A 21,470-nucleotide genomic window follows, 5' to 3' on the forward strand; every position below is an offset into this window, starting at 1 on the left:
AAAGTTTATAACAATAAAATTATTTGCTATTACAAACCCATAGTTTCCCCACAGATCTTGATCCATGTCTGTTAGACATGTAAATAGGGGAAACCTTCCTTCACCTTCCTCGGTGAAATAGCAAATACATTTCTTCATCCGTAGTCCGACACTAGTGTGGTTTACAGCACCACTTTGGGCCGTACACGCACTGTTAAACGTGTTAAACATGTTAACCATCTCTTCATTTCTTAAAATTGCAGCAAATGAGTTTATCGCTGACTCCGTCATTCTGCCTAAAGTACAAGATATCGGGACTTAAGTGAAGTTGGCCACATATTCACAGATTGGAGTTTCCCGAGGGTGTTACTACACAAATAACACCTCTTAGTAATGTAGAGAGGCAGCTACAACCCAATTTTCCTCAAAATCAGCTTTCCTCCGTTGTAGACAAAATACATAAACAGATTCCAAGGGACCGTCAGCAAACTCGAAAATCAAATACTAAAAAAACAGTCAAATACTTCACTGTAATACACTGTACTGTCACCAAATTCAGCTCACACATCACTGATGTCCTGATAGTTATAATACACTTATTTGGGGGAAATGTCTTTTTGTTTAATTTTTATGATTTTTCATATAACAAGACATTTCTCCCAATTAAGTGTTGTTGTATAACTATCAGGACATCATTGATGTGTGAGATGAATTTGGTGACAGTACAATGCATTACAGTGAAGTTGTTGACTGTTTTTTATATTCGCTTTTCGGGTTTTGCACTTTGCAGATGGTCCCTTGGAATCTGGAATCTGTCGCACATAGAGACTTATGCATTTTGTCCAACGTGGAAGAAAGCTGATATTGAGGAAAATTGGGTTGTAGCTGCGTTGTAGCTGCCTCTCTACATTAATACGATAAAAAAGAGGTGTTATTTGTGTAATAACAGCGTTTAGCTCAGGAGTTATTGACTCTGGAAAATCAAATCTGTGAATATGCGGCCAACTTTACTTAAGTCGCAAAACATAACATAGAGTATAATGTTTGTTGATGCGTATAACAGGAATTCTCTGCATCCATGATCACTTTCCAACGGCCCCCTTCTTATCATACTGGATACAGTTTGTAAATGTTTCTATTGCCTCTTTTCCACCGGAAAGAACCGGGTGCTGGTTCAGAGCTAGCGCTAGTGCTGGTTCAAAGTTGGTTCCACTGGCGAACCTTCTAAGAACCACTTTGCCTTTCCACCAGTTAGAGAGCCATCACGGAGGTTGTAATCGATAAAGTACATAACATTATTTTATCATTAACACAGAAAAAAATTTTGCCTTAGCATGTAGCTACCTACTATCATGTGTGCTGATAATGTATTATATCGCGGTAAAGTAAAAGTGTATTAAACATTACTATACTTAAGGTACATTATCAAATGCGCTAACAGTAGCCCCGCCCACAGCTCCTGATGCAAGCGGTTCTTAAGTCTAGACCAGCAACGTTTTGGTGCTACTTAAGAACCACTTTTCCTGGTTCAGAGCCGGTGCTTTGGTGGTTGAAACAGAAAGAACTGGTTCTAAATTAGGCTCTGGCTCCGAACCAGCACTGGAACTGCCTAGGTGGAAAGGGGCATAAGGTTGTTTTTTGGCGGTGTGTTTGTGCTGCCGCAGGGTGTAACATCTCTCCCATTCGACAGCATGCCTCTGTTTAAGGTGCCGCAGTAAATTAGTCGTACTGCTACCTAAACACACTTTACAGCGGGGTGTTGTGTGTTCTGCGTCTGACGCCGCAGAACCGAACCAATTCCATATGACAGATGACACTGTGCCTTTCTTGGGAACGAGTTCTTCCCTCGCGGGGGGAGGGCTAAGCCCATTCGAAACTATGGGAGCCCAGAGGGGAGCGTCAGTGGATGTTAAAGGAAAAAAAACGATTTTCATTCAAACAAATCGATGTAAACTACACATTCGTGTTAATCGATAAAATCGATTTATCGCCATGATAAATAATTATATAGTGAAAATAATTCAAAAATGTGTTTTTTAACTAAAAAATTTGCCATTTTTGTATATTAATGAAGTTTATTATACCAAATATTACAAAATTTTTTGCAAAATATATGTTAATATGTTGGAAACAAGTTTGACAAAAAAGGTGAAAAAAAGGCTATCATATATACTTAATTTTTTATAAGCAGTCAAAACAGGTCAAGTTGACTCGGCGTTCCTAATTTGTATAGGAATGCAGACGAGGTTACGACGAGGGTTAATAAGCATCTCTCAGTTGCACTATTATATATTATTATATTAACTGTTTTAGAAATGACATTATTTATATCTATATTATTGACTGTCCAGTTTCACCCAAAGGAGGATTCCTCTCAAGGTTTCTTCATCATATCATCTCAGGGAGTTTTTCCTTGCCGCTGTTGCCTCCGGCTTGCTCATTAGGGACAGATGTATAGAATTTAAAATTAATATTTTTTAAATTAATTTTAAAATTTAAATGTATGTATTCATTTATTTATTTTTCTTTATTCTTTATTCTTATTATTGAAAGATGTATTTATTTCTTTTTCCCATTGTGTTTCTATACTTTTGTAAAGCTGCTTTGAGACAAATAAAAATGTAATTGTTGATATGAGGAGCATGCATCTTTTGCAGATGTCTTCTAAATCCAGAATAACTTGAGAATTTTAAACAACATCCTGTCTGTTAACATTTTAGTCTCAAATCTTTCCCAGGACACATTTTATGAATTAGTTTTAGGTGCCTGAACAAAAGTAAAGCTGAACCAAAGGATGGAACACAGAGAAAACGTGAGCATTTTAGAGAATTAAGCTATTTACAGCCTTGCTCGCAACTCTTTGAACTCTCTTTGTAGTTCTCTCTTTGGATATTTTTCTGTTATGCCTATGTCAGTATTGTACACAGTTGTGTATAAAAAATGTATACAGGCTGGACAGAGCATTATATTTCACACTAAACACAAAGTGAGACTTGAACAGCAGTGTCAGACTTCTTTCAAGGCAGATTTCAAATGTTTTTTTTCTGAAAAGAAGTCTCCCTGGGGACTTTGTCTTTAAAACAGGGGTTCCATTTTCCAGGAGCTAGGAAGCAGCATCTGTGCCAAACATCATTGTGAAATCTTGCAAAATCTAAAAAAAGAAAGTTCACCTTACCTCACTTATTTTAAGTCAGGTATTTTTCAAATTCATGTTTATTACCTACCCCATTGATTTTTGTGGGTCATGGAGCATCTGGTGACTCACATCTTCTGAAAAAGAATGGCAGGGTCAGTGGTGTGGTGAAGAAGAGACGCTTCCATACATTCATTGCTGGTCATCTGTGAAACCAAATGTCTTGGCACTGTAGGCCCTCCTTTCAGCTACAGTCTATTCTGGGACATAGTGTTCAGCTCGAGACAATTGTTTCATTCCATCAACAAACTACTTTAATGTAATAACTCTTTGACTGGTTTTGCCTCAACTCACCTTTGTAATAAGTTTCTTGAATTCTTTAGCTCCAAGATTGATTACATTCGTGAATGTAATACATTCGTGAATGTATTATTTCTTCTCTTCCTATGTCTGTTTCTCCTTCATCTGCTTCAATATTTTCTTTTATCCATCTCTCTAACTTCTCCACAATGGACTTGAATTCCCTTTGCAATGAGGTTTCAAAACTGAAAGCTGCCACTTCAATTGTTGAACCTGTACCAACCAGGTTGTTTTAATCATGTTTTATCACCTTGTATTAAGCAAATCTCAATAAATAAGATAATCTCAATAATTTCCGCCCCATATCCGTTTCTTTCCAAAATTTTAGAGCAAATTGTTGCTAATCAATTGAAATCTAACTACAAACAAGCTTTTTGAGCCCCTTCAATCTGGATTCCGTAAACTCCACAGCACTGAAACAGGTCACTAATGATTTGCTAATAGCTTCTGATTCTGGCTGTATTTCTATCTTGATTCTTCTTGATCTCAGTGCTGCATTTGACACTGTTGATCACTCAATTTTACTTACTCGGTTAGAGTCTGTGTTTGGGGTCTCTGGGACCGCACTGACCTGGTTTGAGTCTTATCTTTCAGATCGAAAGCAGTTCATTACTATGGGTGGTTTCAGGTCTGATATTGATGATGTGAAATCTGGTGTTCCTCAAGAATCAATCTTGGGACCCTTACTATTTAGCATTTACAATTATCCATTGGGTCAACTTTTAAGATCACTTGGTCTGAACTTTCACTTTTATGCAGATGACACTCGGGTTTATGTACATTCAAAACCTGATGTTAAGGTGGCTGTGTCTTCTCTCTCTCAATGTATCTCTGAGATAAAAAAAAATGGATGTCTGGAAATTTCTTGTGTCTGAACAGTGACAAGACAGAGGTAATACTCATTGGTTCACCCTACCAATTATGTAAGGCTGGGTCTTTATCTTTAAGTATGGATGGCTCTACACTAGAATTTCAAACAAAACAAAAACATTTAGGGGTGATATTTGATGCAAATTTAACATTTGTTCCCCATGTTCAGAACACTGTTAAGACATCATTCTTTCATTTAAAAAACATTGCCAAATTGCGTCCTATGCTGTCACTCCCGGTGGCTGAAAAGCTGATTAATATCTTTGTGTTTTCCTGCATTGATTATTGTAATGCTTTGCTGGTCGACTGAGCTTTTAGCCCCATACACACCAGTGCGTGCTCTCCACTCTTCGGAATCCGGCCTTTTAATCATCCCACATACCCGTTTTAAATTTATGGGTGATGGGGCATTTTCTTCTATAGCTCCAAGACTCTGGAATTCCTTGCCTGTTCGGATTAGGCAAGCAGAATCCCTTAGTGTTTTTAAATCCTCCTTTAAAGCTTATTTCTTTAGGGTAGCTTTTACTTGAATTTAATTTTCTTACTTGTTTTGTAACATGTTTTTAGTTTTGTGTGTTTTTATATCTTACTTATTTTTAACTTATTATTTGTATTACTGCATGTTTCCTTTTTGTATTCTGTGAAGCGCTTTGAGATCCACTTTTAAAGGAGCTATATAAAATAAAGTTGTTGTTTATTATTATTATTATCTCCAATCTGTTCTGGGACATTAGTGTTTGTTTTGGAGCGATGTTGGAGTCTTCACATGACACTCAAGGAAGAATTTGTTGATCTGTATATCATAAAAATCTTCCTTAAGAAAAATAAAAGAAATTAAATAAAATTTACAAGTCTTTGTTGGAATGCAGACCACAGACAATATTGAGATTTTGTTATATATATATTGAATATGCTTCTCATACACACAACACCAAAGTACTGAATTGTAACCACATTCATTACTTCACACTACAGTTACAGTGCAAACTCGCATATCCTTACCCTTCCTTTTCATGCTTTTCAAGCCAAGATCATTTAAACGAAACAGATTTGGTTCAACGAAACAGATCTGCATGTTGTTGCCACCCATCTTTAAATAATCTTCCTTCTGTCTGTGCTTTTCTTTAGTACAACAGCTATTAGTCTGTGGCACTAATACATAGAGATAAAAGTACTAGTTAAAATTCTTAGAACATGTTGTGCTAAAGTAAAAAGGAAAATGTGCTAAACAACAATTACGGATTCACCACTTTTAAGTTCATTTCAAGCACTCTATGCTCACTAGTCCACGATTACCATAGCTACTAGCTATTGAATTGCATCATCTACAGTGCCTCGCAAAAACATACCCACTGAACCTTTCCACATTTTGACATGTTACAACCACTAAGAAAAATTTATTTTATTAGGACTGTATGAAATAGACTGAAAGAAAGTGGCACATATTTGTGAAGTAAAATGAAAATTATAAATGGTTTCCAAATTATTTTTACAAATAAATATCTGAAAAGTGTGGTGTGCATTTGTATTCGGCCCCCTTCACTCTGACACCCCTAACTAAAATCTAATGAAACCAACTGCCTTCAGAAGTCACCTAATTATTAAATAGAGTGCACCTGTGTGTAATTTAATCTCAGTATAAATACAGCTGTTCTGTGAAGCCCTCAGAAGTGTGTTAGAGAACATTAGTGAACAAACAGCATCATGAAGACCAAAGAACACACCAGACAGGACAGGGATAAGGTTCTGGAGAAGTTTAAAGCAGGGTTAGGTTATAAATTAATATCCCAAGCCTTGAACATCTCACGGAGCACTGTACAATCCATTGTCTGGAAATGGAAAGAGTATGGCACAACTGCAAGCCTACCAAGACATGACCGTCTACGTAAACTGACAGGCTTTGCAAGGAGATCATTAATCAGAAAAGCAGCCAAGAGGCCCATGATAACTCTGGAGGAGCTGCAGAGATTCACAGCTCAGGTGGGAGAATCTGTTTACAGGACAACTATTAGTCGTGCACTCCACAAATCTGGTCTTTATGGAAGAGTGTCAAAAAGAAAGACATTGTTGAAAGAGAGCCATAAGAAATCCCATTTGCAGTTTGCGACAAGCCATGTGGGGACACAGCGAGCATGTGGAAGAAGGTGCTCTGGTCAGATGAGACCAAAATTGAACTTTTTGCCAAAATTCAAAATGTTGTGTGGTGGAAACCTAACACTGCACATCACCCTGAACACACCAGGGTTGTGGGGATGCTTTTCTTCAGCAGGGACAGGGAAGCTGGTCAGAGTTGATAGGAAGATGGATGGAGCCAAATACAGGGCAATCTTAGATGAAAACCTGTTAGAGTCTGCAAAAGACTTGAGTCTGGGGCGGAGGTTTGCCTTCCAGCAAGACAATGACCCTAAACATACAGCCAGAGCTACAATGGAGTGGTTTAGATCAAAGCATATTCATGTGTTAGAATGGCCCAGTCAAAGTCCAGACCTAAATCCACTTGAGAATCTGTGGCAGACTTGAAAATCGCTGTTCACAGACGCTCGTCATCCAATCTGACTGAGCTTGAGCTATTTTGCAAAGAAGAATGGGCAAAAATTTCACTCTCTAGATGTGCAAAGCTGGTAGAGACATACCCCAAAAGACTTGCAGCTGTAATTGCAGCGAACGGTGGTTCTACAAAGTATTGAGTCAGTGGGGCTGAATACAAATGCACACCACACTTTTCAGATATTTATTTGTAAAAAAAAATTTGGGCACCGTTTATCATTTTCCTTCCACTTCACAATTATGTGCCACTTTGTGTTGGTCTATCACTCAAAATTCTAATAAAATACATTTTTGTTTGTGGTCGTAACGTGTCAAAATGTAAAAAAAGTTCAGTGGGTATGAATACTTTTGCAAGGCACTGTATGCTGCCTGTCTTCTTATTGCAGCGTATTAGCTGTTTGAAATAACGTTTCTTCTGCCACAAACAGTACATGTGAAAATGGGCTACACTGTACATTAAATAACAGTCTACAAAAAAAACATGCATTTTCTGTGCCTCACACTGTATTTTGTTAGCCTGTCCACACTATTCAGCTCACCTATTTAACTAGTCAGCTAGACAATGTATAGCAATCTAGATGACAATGCGCCCACCTTTGTACTTGATAAAACATTTTTACACTGGAGTTAACGTTGCATTGCTGTCTAAACTGATGTGATATCTCAATATCATGCTGTAAAATGTACTTATGACAGTTAAATATTACCTCATTTCTTCAGTGTAGCCCAGGTGTCTTGTTAGTTACCATCCTTGCCATGAGTCTAACATTTAATCTAATGTTAAAGTAAGAAAGAGAATAATTTCAGCTACTGTGGTGCTACAAAAATAATAGATTTAATGTTGACGATAATTAATATAATAATAATACATTTTATTTAAAGGTGCCTTTCTAAACACTCAAGGTCACCGTACAAAAAACAACAAAGACAAACAGAATGGAATAGCTACATAGCGATACAAATTGTACCAGCAGTACAAATTATGATGTAGAATAAGCTAAAAACAGTTTTAAGCTGAGATTTAAATAATGAAAGAGAATCAATATTAAGGAGTTCAGATGGAAGTGAGTTCCAGAGCTGAGGTGCAGAGTAACTGAAAGCTCTATTTCCCATAGTTAAAAGATGGACAGAGGGGACAATGAAATGAGTGTAAGTAGATCTAAGAGTGCGATTTGGTTTTGGAGTATGAAGAAGATCAAGAAGATATGAAGGTGCAAGATTGTGGATAGCTTTAAATGTTAGAAGAAGAATTTTATACTTAATACGAAAATAATGGGAAGCCAGTGTAGCTGTTCCAGAACAGGTGTAATATGATTGATAGAGGTAGTACGAGTGATAATGCGGGCAGAAGAATTTTGAACGAGTTGCAGCTTATGAAGGTTTATGTGAGGAAGCTCAATAAGAAGGGAATTACAATAGTCAAGCCGGGCGGTTACTAGACTGTGAACAACAGTGGTGGTCGATTGAGTCGTGAGAAAGGAATGAAGCCTATTGATATTCCAATGGTGAAAGTATGCAGCCCGAGTAACATTATTTACATGAGAGATAAAAGAAATTGTACCGTCAAAGATGACACCAAGACTCTTAACCTGAGATAAGGGAGCTATGAGAGATCCATCAATGGAAATTTGAAAATTTGTTAAGCACAGATTTTGTACCTATAATGAGAAATTCTGTTTTATTACTTTGTAGTTTAAGAAAGTAAGACCATGATTTTATGTCAATGAGACAATCAGTAACAGCAGATGGAGGGAGTTTGGAATGTGATTTTGTGGAAAGGTAGAGCTGGGTGTCATCAGCATAGCAACGAAACTTAACCTGATGCTTATGAAAAATATGTCCAAGGGGTAAAATGTAAGTAATAAATAACAGAGCCCTGTGGTACACCAGAGGTAATGGAAACTGACGAAGAGGTGAATGATTTTAGCTGAACAAACTGTGCAGAGAGATATGAATGAAGCCATTTCAAAGGTGTGTTGGTGATGCCAATAATGGAAAGCCTGTCTAAAAGAATATCGTGGGAAATTGTATCAAAAGCTGCACTCAGATCAAGGAGTAGGAGGATGGATAGTAAACCAGAATCAGCTGCTATAAGCAAATCATTTGTAATTTTTAATCGAGTCATTTCAGTGCTATGAAATGGGCGAAAACCAGATTGGAATTGTTCATATACAGTATTTTCCGCACCATAAGGTGCACCGGATTATAAGGCTCAGTCTCAATTACGGGTTCTATTTCTGTACTTAACCCATACATAAGGCGCGTATTATAACGCACATGCTAAAACATACAGTCTACAAAAAAGGTATCAGAAGCAAAACAGTGAGTTTAGTTGAACTTTATCATAGATTCATTGATGTTGAATTATTTCGCAGCTGCTCTATGCCCATTTACAACCGTGTAACTGATAGACTGTAGTTTGTGCCTCGTAAGCATCTGATTTTTATTGGCGGATGGCAAACCAACTTAAGGTGCATTTACCGCCACCTACTGGACTGGAGTGTGGAGCGCATAATGGTTAGGAAGAAACAAATGTTTTGCAACATACCGGTAGTACACCTACCGGGGGCGTGGTGGAGGTAAGCGTACATACTGTACGTATTACGTAATGTTCTCTGATTGGTTTATCGCTGCCAGCGTACGTAGTGTATGTATTACGTCCCTGTGTCAGCGGTAAATGGTCCGACAGTCAATCAAGCGGAGTGCTTACCAAAGTCGCACAACAACATTTTTACAGATTTTTGGAACTCGGTGCACACACAAGGCGCACCGGATTATTAGGCGCACGGCCGATTTTTGAGAAAATGTAAGGTAACTAATTTAAATGTAACTGTAAATGTGTTACTGAAAATCCTTTAGAAAGTGCTCAAAGATGGATAGAATTACCAAGTTACTGCTACGAAGACAATGTTATAGACAAGTAATAAACAACAAAAAAGAAAGGCAAATAAATACCAGTTGGACATTCCACCAGCCTGACCAACACAGCCTGTTTTTGGCAGCTGGTTAAACAAAGTTTGATTCTGTATTTTAGGAAAGATTTGTTGAAAACTGACCAAATTGAAGTGGGAGTATATTGGATGTTCATGTGGCAGTGCATCATGCCCACTTCTTCAGTAACTGATTTAATTAATTGTAGTATCAATAATTTGTTTATATTTTGGCACAAATTTGTAGCTAGAAAATATTGACACATGTTAATCAGAATAATTGCTAAGGGAGTGGGATTATAAAATAAAAATGATTTCTTTTAATATCTGCAAAATCCAGTCTGAAGCTTTTTTAAAAAAAAAAAAAAAATTCTAACTATTCTCTTTGACGGGCTTTAAGCATTGTGTTGCCATGAGGCAGTGGCAAAAAGGTGATGATCCCAGGTAATACTTGTCCAGTGTGAGAAGTGCATGGGCAAAGCATTCCGTCTTGCCCTGCTAAAACATTCTTAAATTCCAGAGCACATTATATATCTAAACCATCTCTTAATCTTTAATATCCATGTTATGTAAAGATTTTGTCCATGTTTTTCTCTACTGGCTTGGCTCTGGTGTTGGGTTGGTTGATTGGTGGAAAGTGTTTTATGTTGTTGGTTTGGGTTTTTTAATTGGAGAAACATCTGAGCAGTTTGTCTACAGGAAAGGAAGAGCATTTCATGGGGCCAAAGCTTACTGGTAAGCAGTGATTGAAGGAGTAGTTGTAATATTATTCTCAGTGCTTTAGATTAATTTTGTGTGTAGTCAGAATATGCCAATATTCATACACACATTGACATCATTACCTGATAATTGCTATGGTTTGTCTTATTGCACAGTTAACATTTAAATTCAGTTATTATAATCATTGAGTATGTAATGTTTGAAATTGCTAAAGTCACAAATTCTCTTAATTGCTATTTATTTGTATAGCACAACGGCTGGAAAGGCTAAGAAAGGAACGACAGAACCAGATCAAGTGTAAAAACATTCCATGGAAGGAGAGGACATCGTCTCAGTCAGGTAATTTTCCTCATATTTGTAGGGTTATTTTGTTTCATTACTTTTATAATTTGGATTTTCTGTTGATTATGTTTGCTTTCATTTCTTTAGCAGAAGACTTGAGCTTCCTTTTTGAAAAGAAGGACTTTAAAGACAGGCCTCGAAGCACAGGGACCAAATCCACCCTCTCTCTGCGCCTAGAGCAGTGTCCTCAACAGCTCAACAACCCCTTTAATGAGTACTCCAAATTTGATGGCAAGGTCTGAACGTTTAATTTGGCTTTTTTTCTACAAAGTTTTTTTTAATTTTAATTTTTATTATTTGTATTTCTGTAAAACCAGGAAGGTCAAGTAAAGTTGATGAAAGGGTACAACGAGTACAGTATTTTCCGCACTATAAAGTGCACTGAATTATAAGGCGCAGTCTCAATTACGGGGTCTTAACCCATACATAAGGCGCACCGTATTATAAGGCGCATGCTAAAACATACGGTCCACAAAAAAAGGTAACAGAAGCAAAACAGTGAGTTTAGTTGAACTTTATTCTACTATTTAACAATACACACACTATTTTTCAATCAGTCTTCTCCCACAAATCCATCAAAGTCCTTATCTACTGTGTTTTCTTAACTTGGCGCAGTACATTTTATTGCTTTCTCCATTTCCGAACCATAGATTCATTGATGTTGAATTCTTTCGCAGCTCTATTCCCATTTACAAACTGATGGTCTGTAGTTTGAATTGTGCTCTCGTAAGCATCTGATTTTTATTGGCGGATGGCAAACTAACTTAAGGTGCATTTACCGCCACCTACTGGACTGGAGTGTGGAGCACATAATGGTTAGGAAGAAACAAATGTTGTTTTGCAACATACCGGTAGTATACCTACCGGAGGCGTGGCGGAGGTAAGTGTATGTACTGTACGTATTACGTAATGTTCTCTGATTGGTTTATCGCTGCCAGCGTACTTAGTGTATGTTTTACGTCCCTGTGTCAGCGGGAAATGGTTCGACAGTCAATCAAGCGGAGCGCTTACCATAGTCGCACAACAACATTTTTACAGATTTTTGGAACTCGGTGCACACAAAAGGTGCACCGGATTATTAGGCGCATGGCCGATTTTTGAGAAAATGTAAGGTAACTGATTTAAATGTAACTGTAAAGTTGTTACTGAAAAACTGTTTTGCAACATACCGGTAGTATACCTACCGGAGGCGTGGCGGAGGTAAACGTACGTACTGTACATATTACGTAATGTTCTCTGATTGGTTTATCGTTGCCAGCGTACTTAGTGTATGTATTACGTCCCTGTGTCAGCGGGAAATGGTCAGACAGTCAATCAAGCGGAGTGCTTACCAAAGTCGCACAACATTTTTACAGATTTTTGGAACTCTGTGCACACACAAGGCGCATGGCCGATTTTTGAGAAAATGTAAGGTAACTAATTTAAATGTAACTGTAAACGAAACTGTAACTTAGGTGCACCTTATAGTGCGGAAAATACTGTATATATAAACGGGTCTTTGTTTGGAATATCGTAGTACAATGTTATGCAACTAATTTGCTGATGCTTTTCTTGTTTTGTCAATGTGACACTTCATGTGTATCAATATTGATTTGATTTTCATATCCAAAACCCTGGAATTCTTTGTCTGGCATTACATAAATTCTGACTACAGAATTATCTGTAATAAAAGAAAGTAGTGATGCCAATAATCATGATCGGCCGATATTGGCTAAAAATAGCTTGATCGGCGAACCCCAAAAGCGCAGATCAAAAAAGCCGATCACGTGACGTAAATTACTCGCGTGACTTTTTCACGCGTGCATGCACGGCAACAGCATAAACAAAAGCAGAGCGGAGCTTACCAGTGGCAACATGAGTTCTCCCGTGTGGAAGTTTTTAAAAGTGTCTGATATAGACGTAAAGTTAGCCATTTGCAATGTATGTCGTGATGAAATCCCTCAAGGTGGAAGCAAGCAACGGTATTTTAATACCACTAACATGATTAGGCATCTTAGAACACGTCATACAAATGAATATGCCGAGTATAAGAAGCTAAACCAGCCGAAGCCAACAACATCCCCATCCCTTAACCAGCCGACTGTGAGTGATGCATTTAAACGACGTGAACCATACAGCAGGGATAGTACATGTTAAGGTGGAAAAACATCATGTTAAGAATTATGGAATTCATTTGCCTCGACAAACAACCTCTATCCGTTGTGGAGGATAAAGGGTTCCGTCGCCTGCTAAGCTGCCTTGATCCACGATACGACCCCCCAGGCAGGAAATACCTAACTGATGTGTGTCTCCCCACGCTGTACCAAACAGTGAACACAAACATTGACAGGCTTCTGAAGGATAGTGTATATATTAGCTTCACCAAAAAAATATTTAAAAATTTATAAATTTAGTAAATATGTTACAAATTTTATTTACATTTTACAAGTAGCCTGGGCCTATGTAACCTCATACCATCCCAAGTTCATCTGGTTGGTAACTATATGCTTGGCTTCCTTGTTTCTCTGCCTTGTTATTTAGAAAGGATGGCATTGGTTTACAGTAGCTTTCATTATTTTATTTTTTGGATCTGATGTAGTTGGTTCCTCAACTACATCAGACATTCATAATAATAATAACAGAAAAAAACACTTGCCATAGTTTTGTCCTTTGTGGCAGTAGCCAGTTTTTGTGTAACAAGTTTTACATTTTGCTGCCAATTATAAAAAGTAATCAGTGTATTAAGAGGCTACATCCCATTAAGCTAATCCGATGTGTGTTGGTCTGCCTGACCCCTCTTTGTTTAGAATAATTTTAAGTTACTCTGCCTTATTTGGGAAAGATGGCCTACAATAGATGGCCTAGAGCAGCCTTAAGTTCTCATTTTCTAAAAATAAACACTTGATGGTTCTTCAAGATCTTGACTGTAGCCTATTTCTACAGTTTTTTCCTCAATGCAGTTAATTTAGAGTTAATTTCATGGTGCAAACTCTGCTAGTTTATAGATAAAAGATTCCCATTCCCCTGCCATTCTGTGATCGGCAGCGATCGGCAGATCGTGATCTTGGTGATCGGTAATCGGTGATCGGCCCCAAAAATGCTGATCGGAGCATCTCTAGAGGAAAGGAAATAAATATGCAGAAAGGAATCATAACTCTAAATAAATTGCACTTGTACAGCTCCATTTCTGAATTTAGCACTGCATAGATTTTAAATAAATTTAAGTTTAAATTCTCGCTAATATTCAATAAAATTTCTGTACACAATTATTATTTATTTATTTATTTTGCTTATCAGGAGAAGCAAATACGTTGCATCCGGGAAAATATTAACAGCACTTCACTTTTTCATTTAAATCCATTTTTTAAAATGGATTAAATTCATTATTTCCATCAAAATTCTACAAACAATACCCCATAATTATAACATGAAAGTTTGTTTGAAGTCTTTGCAAATATTTTTATATAAAAAAAACCTGCACGTATTTTCAGCCTTTGCCATGACACTCAAAATTGAGCTCAGGTGCATTCTGTTTCCACTGTTCAACTTGAGATCTTTCTACAACTTGATTGGAGTCCACTGATGGTAAATTCAGTTGATTAGACATGATTTGGAAAGACACACCTATCTATATAAAGTCCCACAGTCAACAGTGCATAGCAGAAGCCAAGCCATGAAGTCCAAGGAATTGTCTGTAGACCTTCAAGACGGGATGTAGACACCTGTGATGCTAATTAGTGGAAGATGGTGCTGGTGTGTGTGGCAGGCCGTCTCTTCTCTCTAGCCGTAATCATGTTTGTGTTGTTTTTACTAACTACTTTTAACAATGTAGACTCTCTTCTGGTGTATGATCGGCAGACACTTCTGAACATTAGAGCGAATATGGAAAATATGTTAATTTATAATTCTGGTGACTCGAAAACCTCACCTCACCTGCACGATTTACCTGCATATCTCTGCCGAACGCCGCTTCCTGCTCGGAAGAAAAAGCGACATAGACGGAGGGGGAAACATGGGAGCCTGCTAGTAAAAATTAAATCCTGGCTGGCAGTTTCCCGCAATCCCCGTAGAATGTTAGCGGAGTACTATGTTTCCATGCGCTCTTTGGATCCTGTTTACACCTGGCTGGTACCGGTGGTCGATGCCAACGAGGAGTCCGGGGTTCCCCGGTCAGTGTCTCCCCGCTTGCGGAGAGGTGGAGTAAACTCATCGTGCTTACAGGTGTTGGGTCGTGAGACCAAATAAACTAGCTCCAGCCAGGATTGCTCTGGTAAATGCCAGATCTCTGATAAACAAAACGTTTATCTTAAAGGACTTTTATACCTCAAACAACTTGGATCTACTGTGCATGACTGAAACCTGGATGAGTGAGGGTGAGTTAAGCCCGTTCTTAGAGGTTTTACCGTTAAACTGTGGCTTTCTCAACTGTCCACGACTTACATGACGGGGTGGAGGAGTTGCTATTATTTTTAAGGAAAAAATTAAACTGCCGGCGTGTGATGTGCAACACGTACACAAGCTTTGAGCTGATTGCGTTTGAACTGAATCAACCTGACCCTGTGATTTATCGTCCTCCCAAATACCATATAGACTTTATAAACCACTTTTCCAATCTTCTGGCAGAAATCATGCTGAAGTATGACAGAGTTTTACTCGTTGGAGTTTTGAACATCCATATTTGTTGCCAAACCGTTGGTAAAAGACTTCCTAAATCCCAGTGAATCTTTAATTTAATGCAGTTTGTGTCCAGCGCTACACATGAGCACGGACACACATTAGATCTGGTCTTATCATGTGATCTACCTGTTAATAATATTAATGTTTGTGATGTTACTTTTTCTGACCACATGCCTGTGTTATTTGAGATTTCTTGTTTCTGTAGTCCTGCGTTACAATGGTTTAAATCTTATCTGGGTGAAAGAACTTTCTTTGTACGTCTTGGGGAATTTGTGTCTTCTTCTGCATCTCTTGTATGTGGAGTCCCTCAGGGTTCCATTCTTGGACAGATTTTATTTTCTTTATATATATTACCTTTAGTGTCCATTTTTAGGAAACATGGCATTTCATTTCACTGTTATGCAGGTGACTTGCAACTCTATCTGCCTTTGAAACGGAAGGATGCAAACTCTGTGACACCTTTGCTGAGATGTCTTGAAGATATTAAAGCCTGGATGGCCTCCAACTTCTTAAAGTTTATGAAGATAAAACTGAAATCATTTTTTGACCTGGTGGTACCATTAATACTTGTGATGTAGATCTGGGTGACTTAAAGTCATTTGTGAAGCCTGTTGTTAAAAACCTGGGGGTTTTAATGGACGGTGACTTTAAACTAGAAAAACAGATTAATTTGGTAGTTAAATCGTGTTTTTTTCGGTTAAGGCAACTATCTAAAGTCAAGTCATTTGTATCTTTTACTGATTTTGAGAGGGTCATCCATGCTTTTATATCATCCCGCCTATTGTAATATTGTAGTCTCTATGTAGGCATTGGTGAGGCATCTCTAACACGCTTGCAAAGGGTACAAAACACAGCTGCACGTTTATTAACTAGGATACCCAAACGAGAACACATTACACCTATATTGGCTTCCCTTCATTGGTTGCCCGTTCATTTTAGAATTGATTTCAAGATTTTACTTTTAGTTTTTAAATCATTAAATAATATTGGTTCTAAGTATCTTTCAGAGCTATTAAAGCCATATGCTCCATCCAGAGCTTATAGGTCTGCTGGGCAACTGCTTTTAGTCTCCCCCAATACAAGATTAAAGAGCAGAGGTGACCGTGCCTTTGCAGTAGCGGCCCCCAAACTCTGGAATAATTTGCCTTTGTACATAAGTCAGGCTCCTTCACTTGCTGTTTTTAAATCACATTTAAAAACATATTTGTATGGTGCAGAATACAACGCAGTATGAGAGTTACCTGTTAGGAGTTCTTTTTAGTGTGTGTTACTAATTATTATTGTATTTATTGCATTTTTATTACTTTTATTTAGTTTTTATTTTATTATTATTATTATTATTATTATTATTATTATTATTTTATGCTTTTTAGTTCTATTGTTTATTTTATATTGTTTGTACAGCACACCTGCTGTTTTAAAAAGGTGCTCTATAAATAAACTTTGATTTGATTTGATTGTATTGAGGATCAGACATAGGGCAGCATTGAAGGTCCCAGTGAGCACAGTGGCCTCCATCATCTGTAAATGGAAGGAGTTTAGAACCACCAGATCTCTTCTTAGAGTGGGCTGCCCGGCAACTCAAAACTGAGCGATCGGGGTGACCAAACCTTCCAGAAGATCAACCATCTCTGCAGCACTCCAGCAATCAAGCCTGCATGGTAGAGGGGCCAGACGGAAGCCACTCTTCAGTAAAAGGCACATGATGGCCCGTCTGAAGTTTGATAAAAAGGCACCTGAAGGACTTCTAGACCATAAAAAAAACATTTTGGCCTGAATATCAAGTGTCATGTATGGAGGAAACCATGCACTGCTCAACGCCTGGCCAATACCATTCCTACAGTGAAGCATAGTGATGGCAGCATAGACTAGTCAGGATTGAGGGAAAGATGAATGCAATGTACTGTAAAAAGACATCCTTGATGAAAACCTGCTCCAGAGCTCTATGGACCTCAGATTGGGGCAAAGGTTCATCTTCCAACAGGACAATGACCCTAAGCACACAGCCATAATAAAAGAAGAAGTAGCTACGGGATAACTCTGAATGTCCTTAAGTTGCCCAGATTTGAAGCCGAGGGAACATCTCTGCAGAGATCTGAAAATGGCTGTACACCAATGCTCCCCATCCAACCTGATGGAGCTTGAGAGTTGGTTTAAAGCAGAATGGGATATACTGCCCAAAAAATAGGTGTACCAAGCTTGCAGAGACATACTCAAAAAAAACTTGAGGCTGTTATTGTTGCTATAGGTGCTTCAACAAAGTATTGAGCATAGGCTGTGAAAAATTTTCTTTATTTGTAATAAATTTGCAAAGATTTTAAAGAAACTTCTTTTGCATTGTCATTATGGGGTGGTGTTTGTAGAACTTTGAGGAAAATAATGAATTTAATCAAGTTTGGAATAAATCTGAATGTGGAAAAAGTGAAGCAGTGTGAATACCTTCTGAATGCACTGTATTAACTTTGAGGATTTTTTTGGTCCTTTTTTCTGCATAGGGCCATGTGGGTACAACCGCAACTAAAAAAATAGACGTCTACCTCTCAATGCAGTCTACCCAGGAGAAGTTGCATCCTATGATGGTGGTGACAATGGCCAATGCGAGAGTCCATGATCTTATTGGCCTTATTTGCTGGCAATACACTAGTGAGGGCCGTGAACCAAAACTAAAGTAAGTATGTGATGAAGATAAAACAATACAGAAATAGTAATGTAATAACTTTATTTAGTTTGTTTTTTATATTATTTTGAATGATTTATTTTAAGATTATTTTAGTAATCAGAATCTATATATGTATAATCTGGCATAATTAGTTGGCCTGTTTTGCTTTAGTGTATTTTAAACCACCCTTGACTCAAGCTTAGAAATACCTCTGTTTATTGCTATGTTTTGTTATTGTTCATGCTTCATAAATGAGCATTGAGCATATGAGCAAAGGAAGGCTAAACAGAATTTGTTCTTTTAAATCATAAAATAAGACACGAACACATGTTATATTTACATTGTAGTTTGTTGAAAATTGTTTATTATCCAACACTTTGCATAGTATTTGTGTATTACTGGGTGCAATTGAGGAGCTCTGAAAAGATTAAGTGTGGGTGTGCATTTGCAAGAAAAAGGTCTTAGTCTTTCTTGGTGATGAGAGAGGTGATGAGCGGTCATACCATAACTACTGTATTGTAGTAGGATCCATGTGAATCTATTAACAAAAAACAGCTATAATAGTGTTAATACTATTTTGGTTAGTGTTGATTTCTCATCACAAAATTGCTGCAGATTTGTCAGCAGTACATTCATGTTGCCAGTCTCTCGTTCTACCACATCTCAAAGGAGCAATATTGAATTTTAATTTGATGAATGGAAAGGCCACTGAAGTACACTGAACTTTCTGTGATGGAAATGGAGCCAGTTTTAGATTACTTGTGATTAGTGACATGGTCTAGTAACCTAAATAAAAATATTAAATTTCAGAATAGCACATTTTCCACCAGAAAGAACTGGGTGCTGGTTCAGAGCTAGTGCTGGTGCTGGTTCAAAGTTGGTTCCACTGGCGAGCCTTCTAGGAACCGGTTTGCCTTTCCATGGGCTAGAGAGCCATCACAGAGCTAAGCCTTATGTCACTGTACACAACGTTATACAGCAACATTAGTGCAGCAGTGGCAAACACAACATCAACTATGGCGGATGTTACTTTACTGTTAATCCTCATGGCTTTGCGAACGTACATTGGCCTCCAAACATGGCAAATCCTTATTTAAAATGATTTTAAAATGGCGCTAACGATGTTCTCTTTTGTCTTGTTGGTCACCCTGACGCAAGCAGTTCTTAAGTCTAGACCAGCAATGTTTTGGTGCTCCTTGAGAACCACTTTTCCTGGTTCAGAGCCAGTGCTTTGGGTGTCGAAAAAGAAATAACTCATTTTAAATTAGGGTCTGGCTCCGAACCAGCACTCAAATTGCCTTAGTGGAAAAGGGGCACTATTTAGATTTATTTATAGTGAGCAACCCAGTGGTGACAGTCACAAAGGAAAACTCCCTAAGATGAAATTCAAATGAAAATGTGACAAAAACCAGACTCAAAAGGGACCAACCTCATCTGAGTGAGACTGGCTAGTGTGATTGTGAATAATTTACTTTCTTTACCTGTACACTATATATTCAGGTGCAGTGTGTAACGAGGAGCTTTTGAGTAACCAATAAGAATGGTCTTGTGCACAATTTCCAAATTCATTATAGTTCAAATATGAATTATTTTCTGTTGAAGTTATCAAATTTCTAATGATGGAGATTTGAATTTAAAACTGATCTTGGTTTGTTACTATGTAGTGGTGAAAAAAATATTATCAGACTGTTCATGTGGCAGACTGCAGCAGTGAATGGATAAGAAGATGGCACACTTCAATTAGAATTAGGGCAACAGATTGAATTGGGTAGGTCTGGAAAGTAGAAGCAGTCAGGAATACTGGAATCTCAGAACACTTGAGTTTATTCTAGGAAAGATAGAGAGACAACAGATTTACACCAAAGAGCTTTAGAAAGTAAGAAGTAAAGTGACGTCTGATGTCTGAGATATTGAGTGTGGGCTTTCGCTGGCTGGTTATACCCCTTGCTGTCTTGAATTTAGTTGCTACATGACAGACTGAAGCATTTATATTGGAAGTGATGAAGGATGGCAAGGTGTTCTAAGTAAAGAGAAAGGTGAGTAAAGAGAACGTTGTGTAAAACAGTATGTAAACAGTTTGATATGGGTGGTGCTGTGTACATGGGTGTACTGTATATTGGAAGATTGTGTATTTAGTGTAGTTCAGTGCAATCCATACAGTTGATTTTGCGTGTGCGTGTATTGTGCTTGGTACAGTTCAGTTCAGTTATTGAGGAGTCTGATGGCTTGTGGAAAGAAACTGATACACAGTCTGGTCGTGAAGGCCTGAATGCTTCGTACCTTTTTCCAGATGGCAGGAGGGTGAAGAGTGTGTGTGAGGGGTGTATGGTGTCAGCTACAATGCTGTTGGCTTTGCGGATGCAGCATGTGGTGTAAATCTCCGTGATATAGGGAAGAGAGACTCCAATGACCTTCTCAGATGTCCTAACTATCTGATGCTGGGTCTTCCATTCAAAATAGTACAATTCCCAAACCAGACATTGATGCAGCTACGTAACACACACTAACACAAAATATGGTAGGCATGGCCATGAGTCTATATTGTCACAGCACTACTTACTGGTTAAAAATGACAATAAAATGCTGTTTTTTTTAGAGAGAGAAAATGGGCTTTTCCCTAGCCATCCTTACAGGGATGTTTTTGAAAGCATAAACAAGATGTACAATAATATTTGACTAATTCTTTTCTTGAAACTACATAAAATTGCCTTTTGAAACTTCTAGCATCACCAACTTGAATTTGTAATAATTTGAATAATATGTGAAAACTTTTTTTTCTGAACTAGATTTTTTTTTTTTCTTTACAAAATTACTCATAAAAAAGGGGATCCTTAATAATAATCAGAAACCTTGTTGAGATTTATAATTAATATGCTAGCCAAGTGTTAATTAAATCTAAATAAGCAGAGCTGTTATTCTCGGATAGTGTAATTTATGATTGATTGCTATGTTTATTTACACCAAAATTTAAATTAGGTCTGCTGCATGAATTTGCTAATCCATAATTATTTTCAGTTATTACTGAATTACTTAATTAACCTTTCTGTCTTCAGCACAAAATTCCACAGGGGACTCTCATGAGTGCTTGACATTATTATCCAACCATAGCAGTATTCTTTTGCTATCCAACCATAGCAGTATTCAGTTGTGGCTACTGTAGGGCTTGATAAATTAACCGGATTGCTTCTGTTCTTTGTTAGCTCTCTGTTAGCATATTGAGATACTAATCATAGCTAGCCTACTTTGGTAGATGAATTGCTGAAAAGAGACCTTT

The 21,470-nt window shown here is 37.7% G+C and overlaps 1 protein-coding gene across 4 annotated transcripts in view; it reads left to right on the forward strand.

Annotated features, from left to right (window-relative positions):
• mapkap1 (MAPK associated protein 1) overlaps positions 1-21,470 on the forward strand; it is a 39,321-nt gene that overhangs the window by 6,704 nt on the left and 11,147 nt on the right. For 3 of the 4 annotated variants that reach the window (XM_027168024.2, XM_027168022.2, XM_027168027.2), the window contains 3 exons: positions 10,789-10,878; positions 10,969-11,117; positions 18,033-18,205. In XM_027168024.2, the coding sequence (XP_027023825.1) occupies positions 10,789-10,878; positions 10,969-11,117; positions 18,033-18,205 (412 nt within the window). The remainder of the gene's footprint in view (positions 1-10,788; positions 10,879-10,968; positions 11,118-18,032; positions 18,206-21,470) is intronic. The other variant, XM_027168028.2, reaches the window with a different exon arrangement.

This window comes from Tachysurus fulvidraco, chromosome 26 (genome assembly GCF_022655615.1).
Source record: "Tachysurus fulvidraco isolate hzauxx_2018 chromosome 26, HZAU_PFXX_2.0, whole genome shotgun sequence".
NCBI lineage: Eukaryota > Metazoa > Chordata > Actinopteri > Siluriformes > Bagridae > Tachysurus > Tachysurus fulvidraco.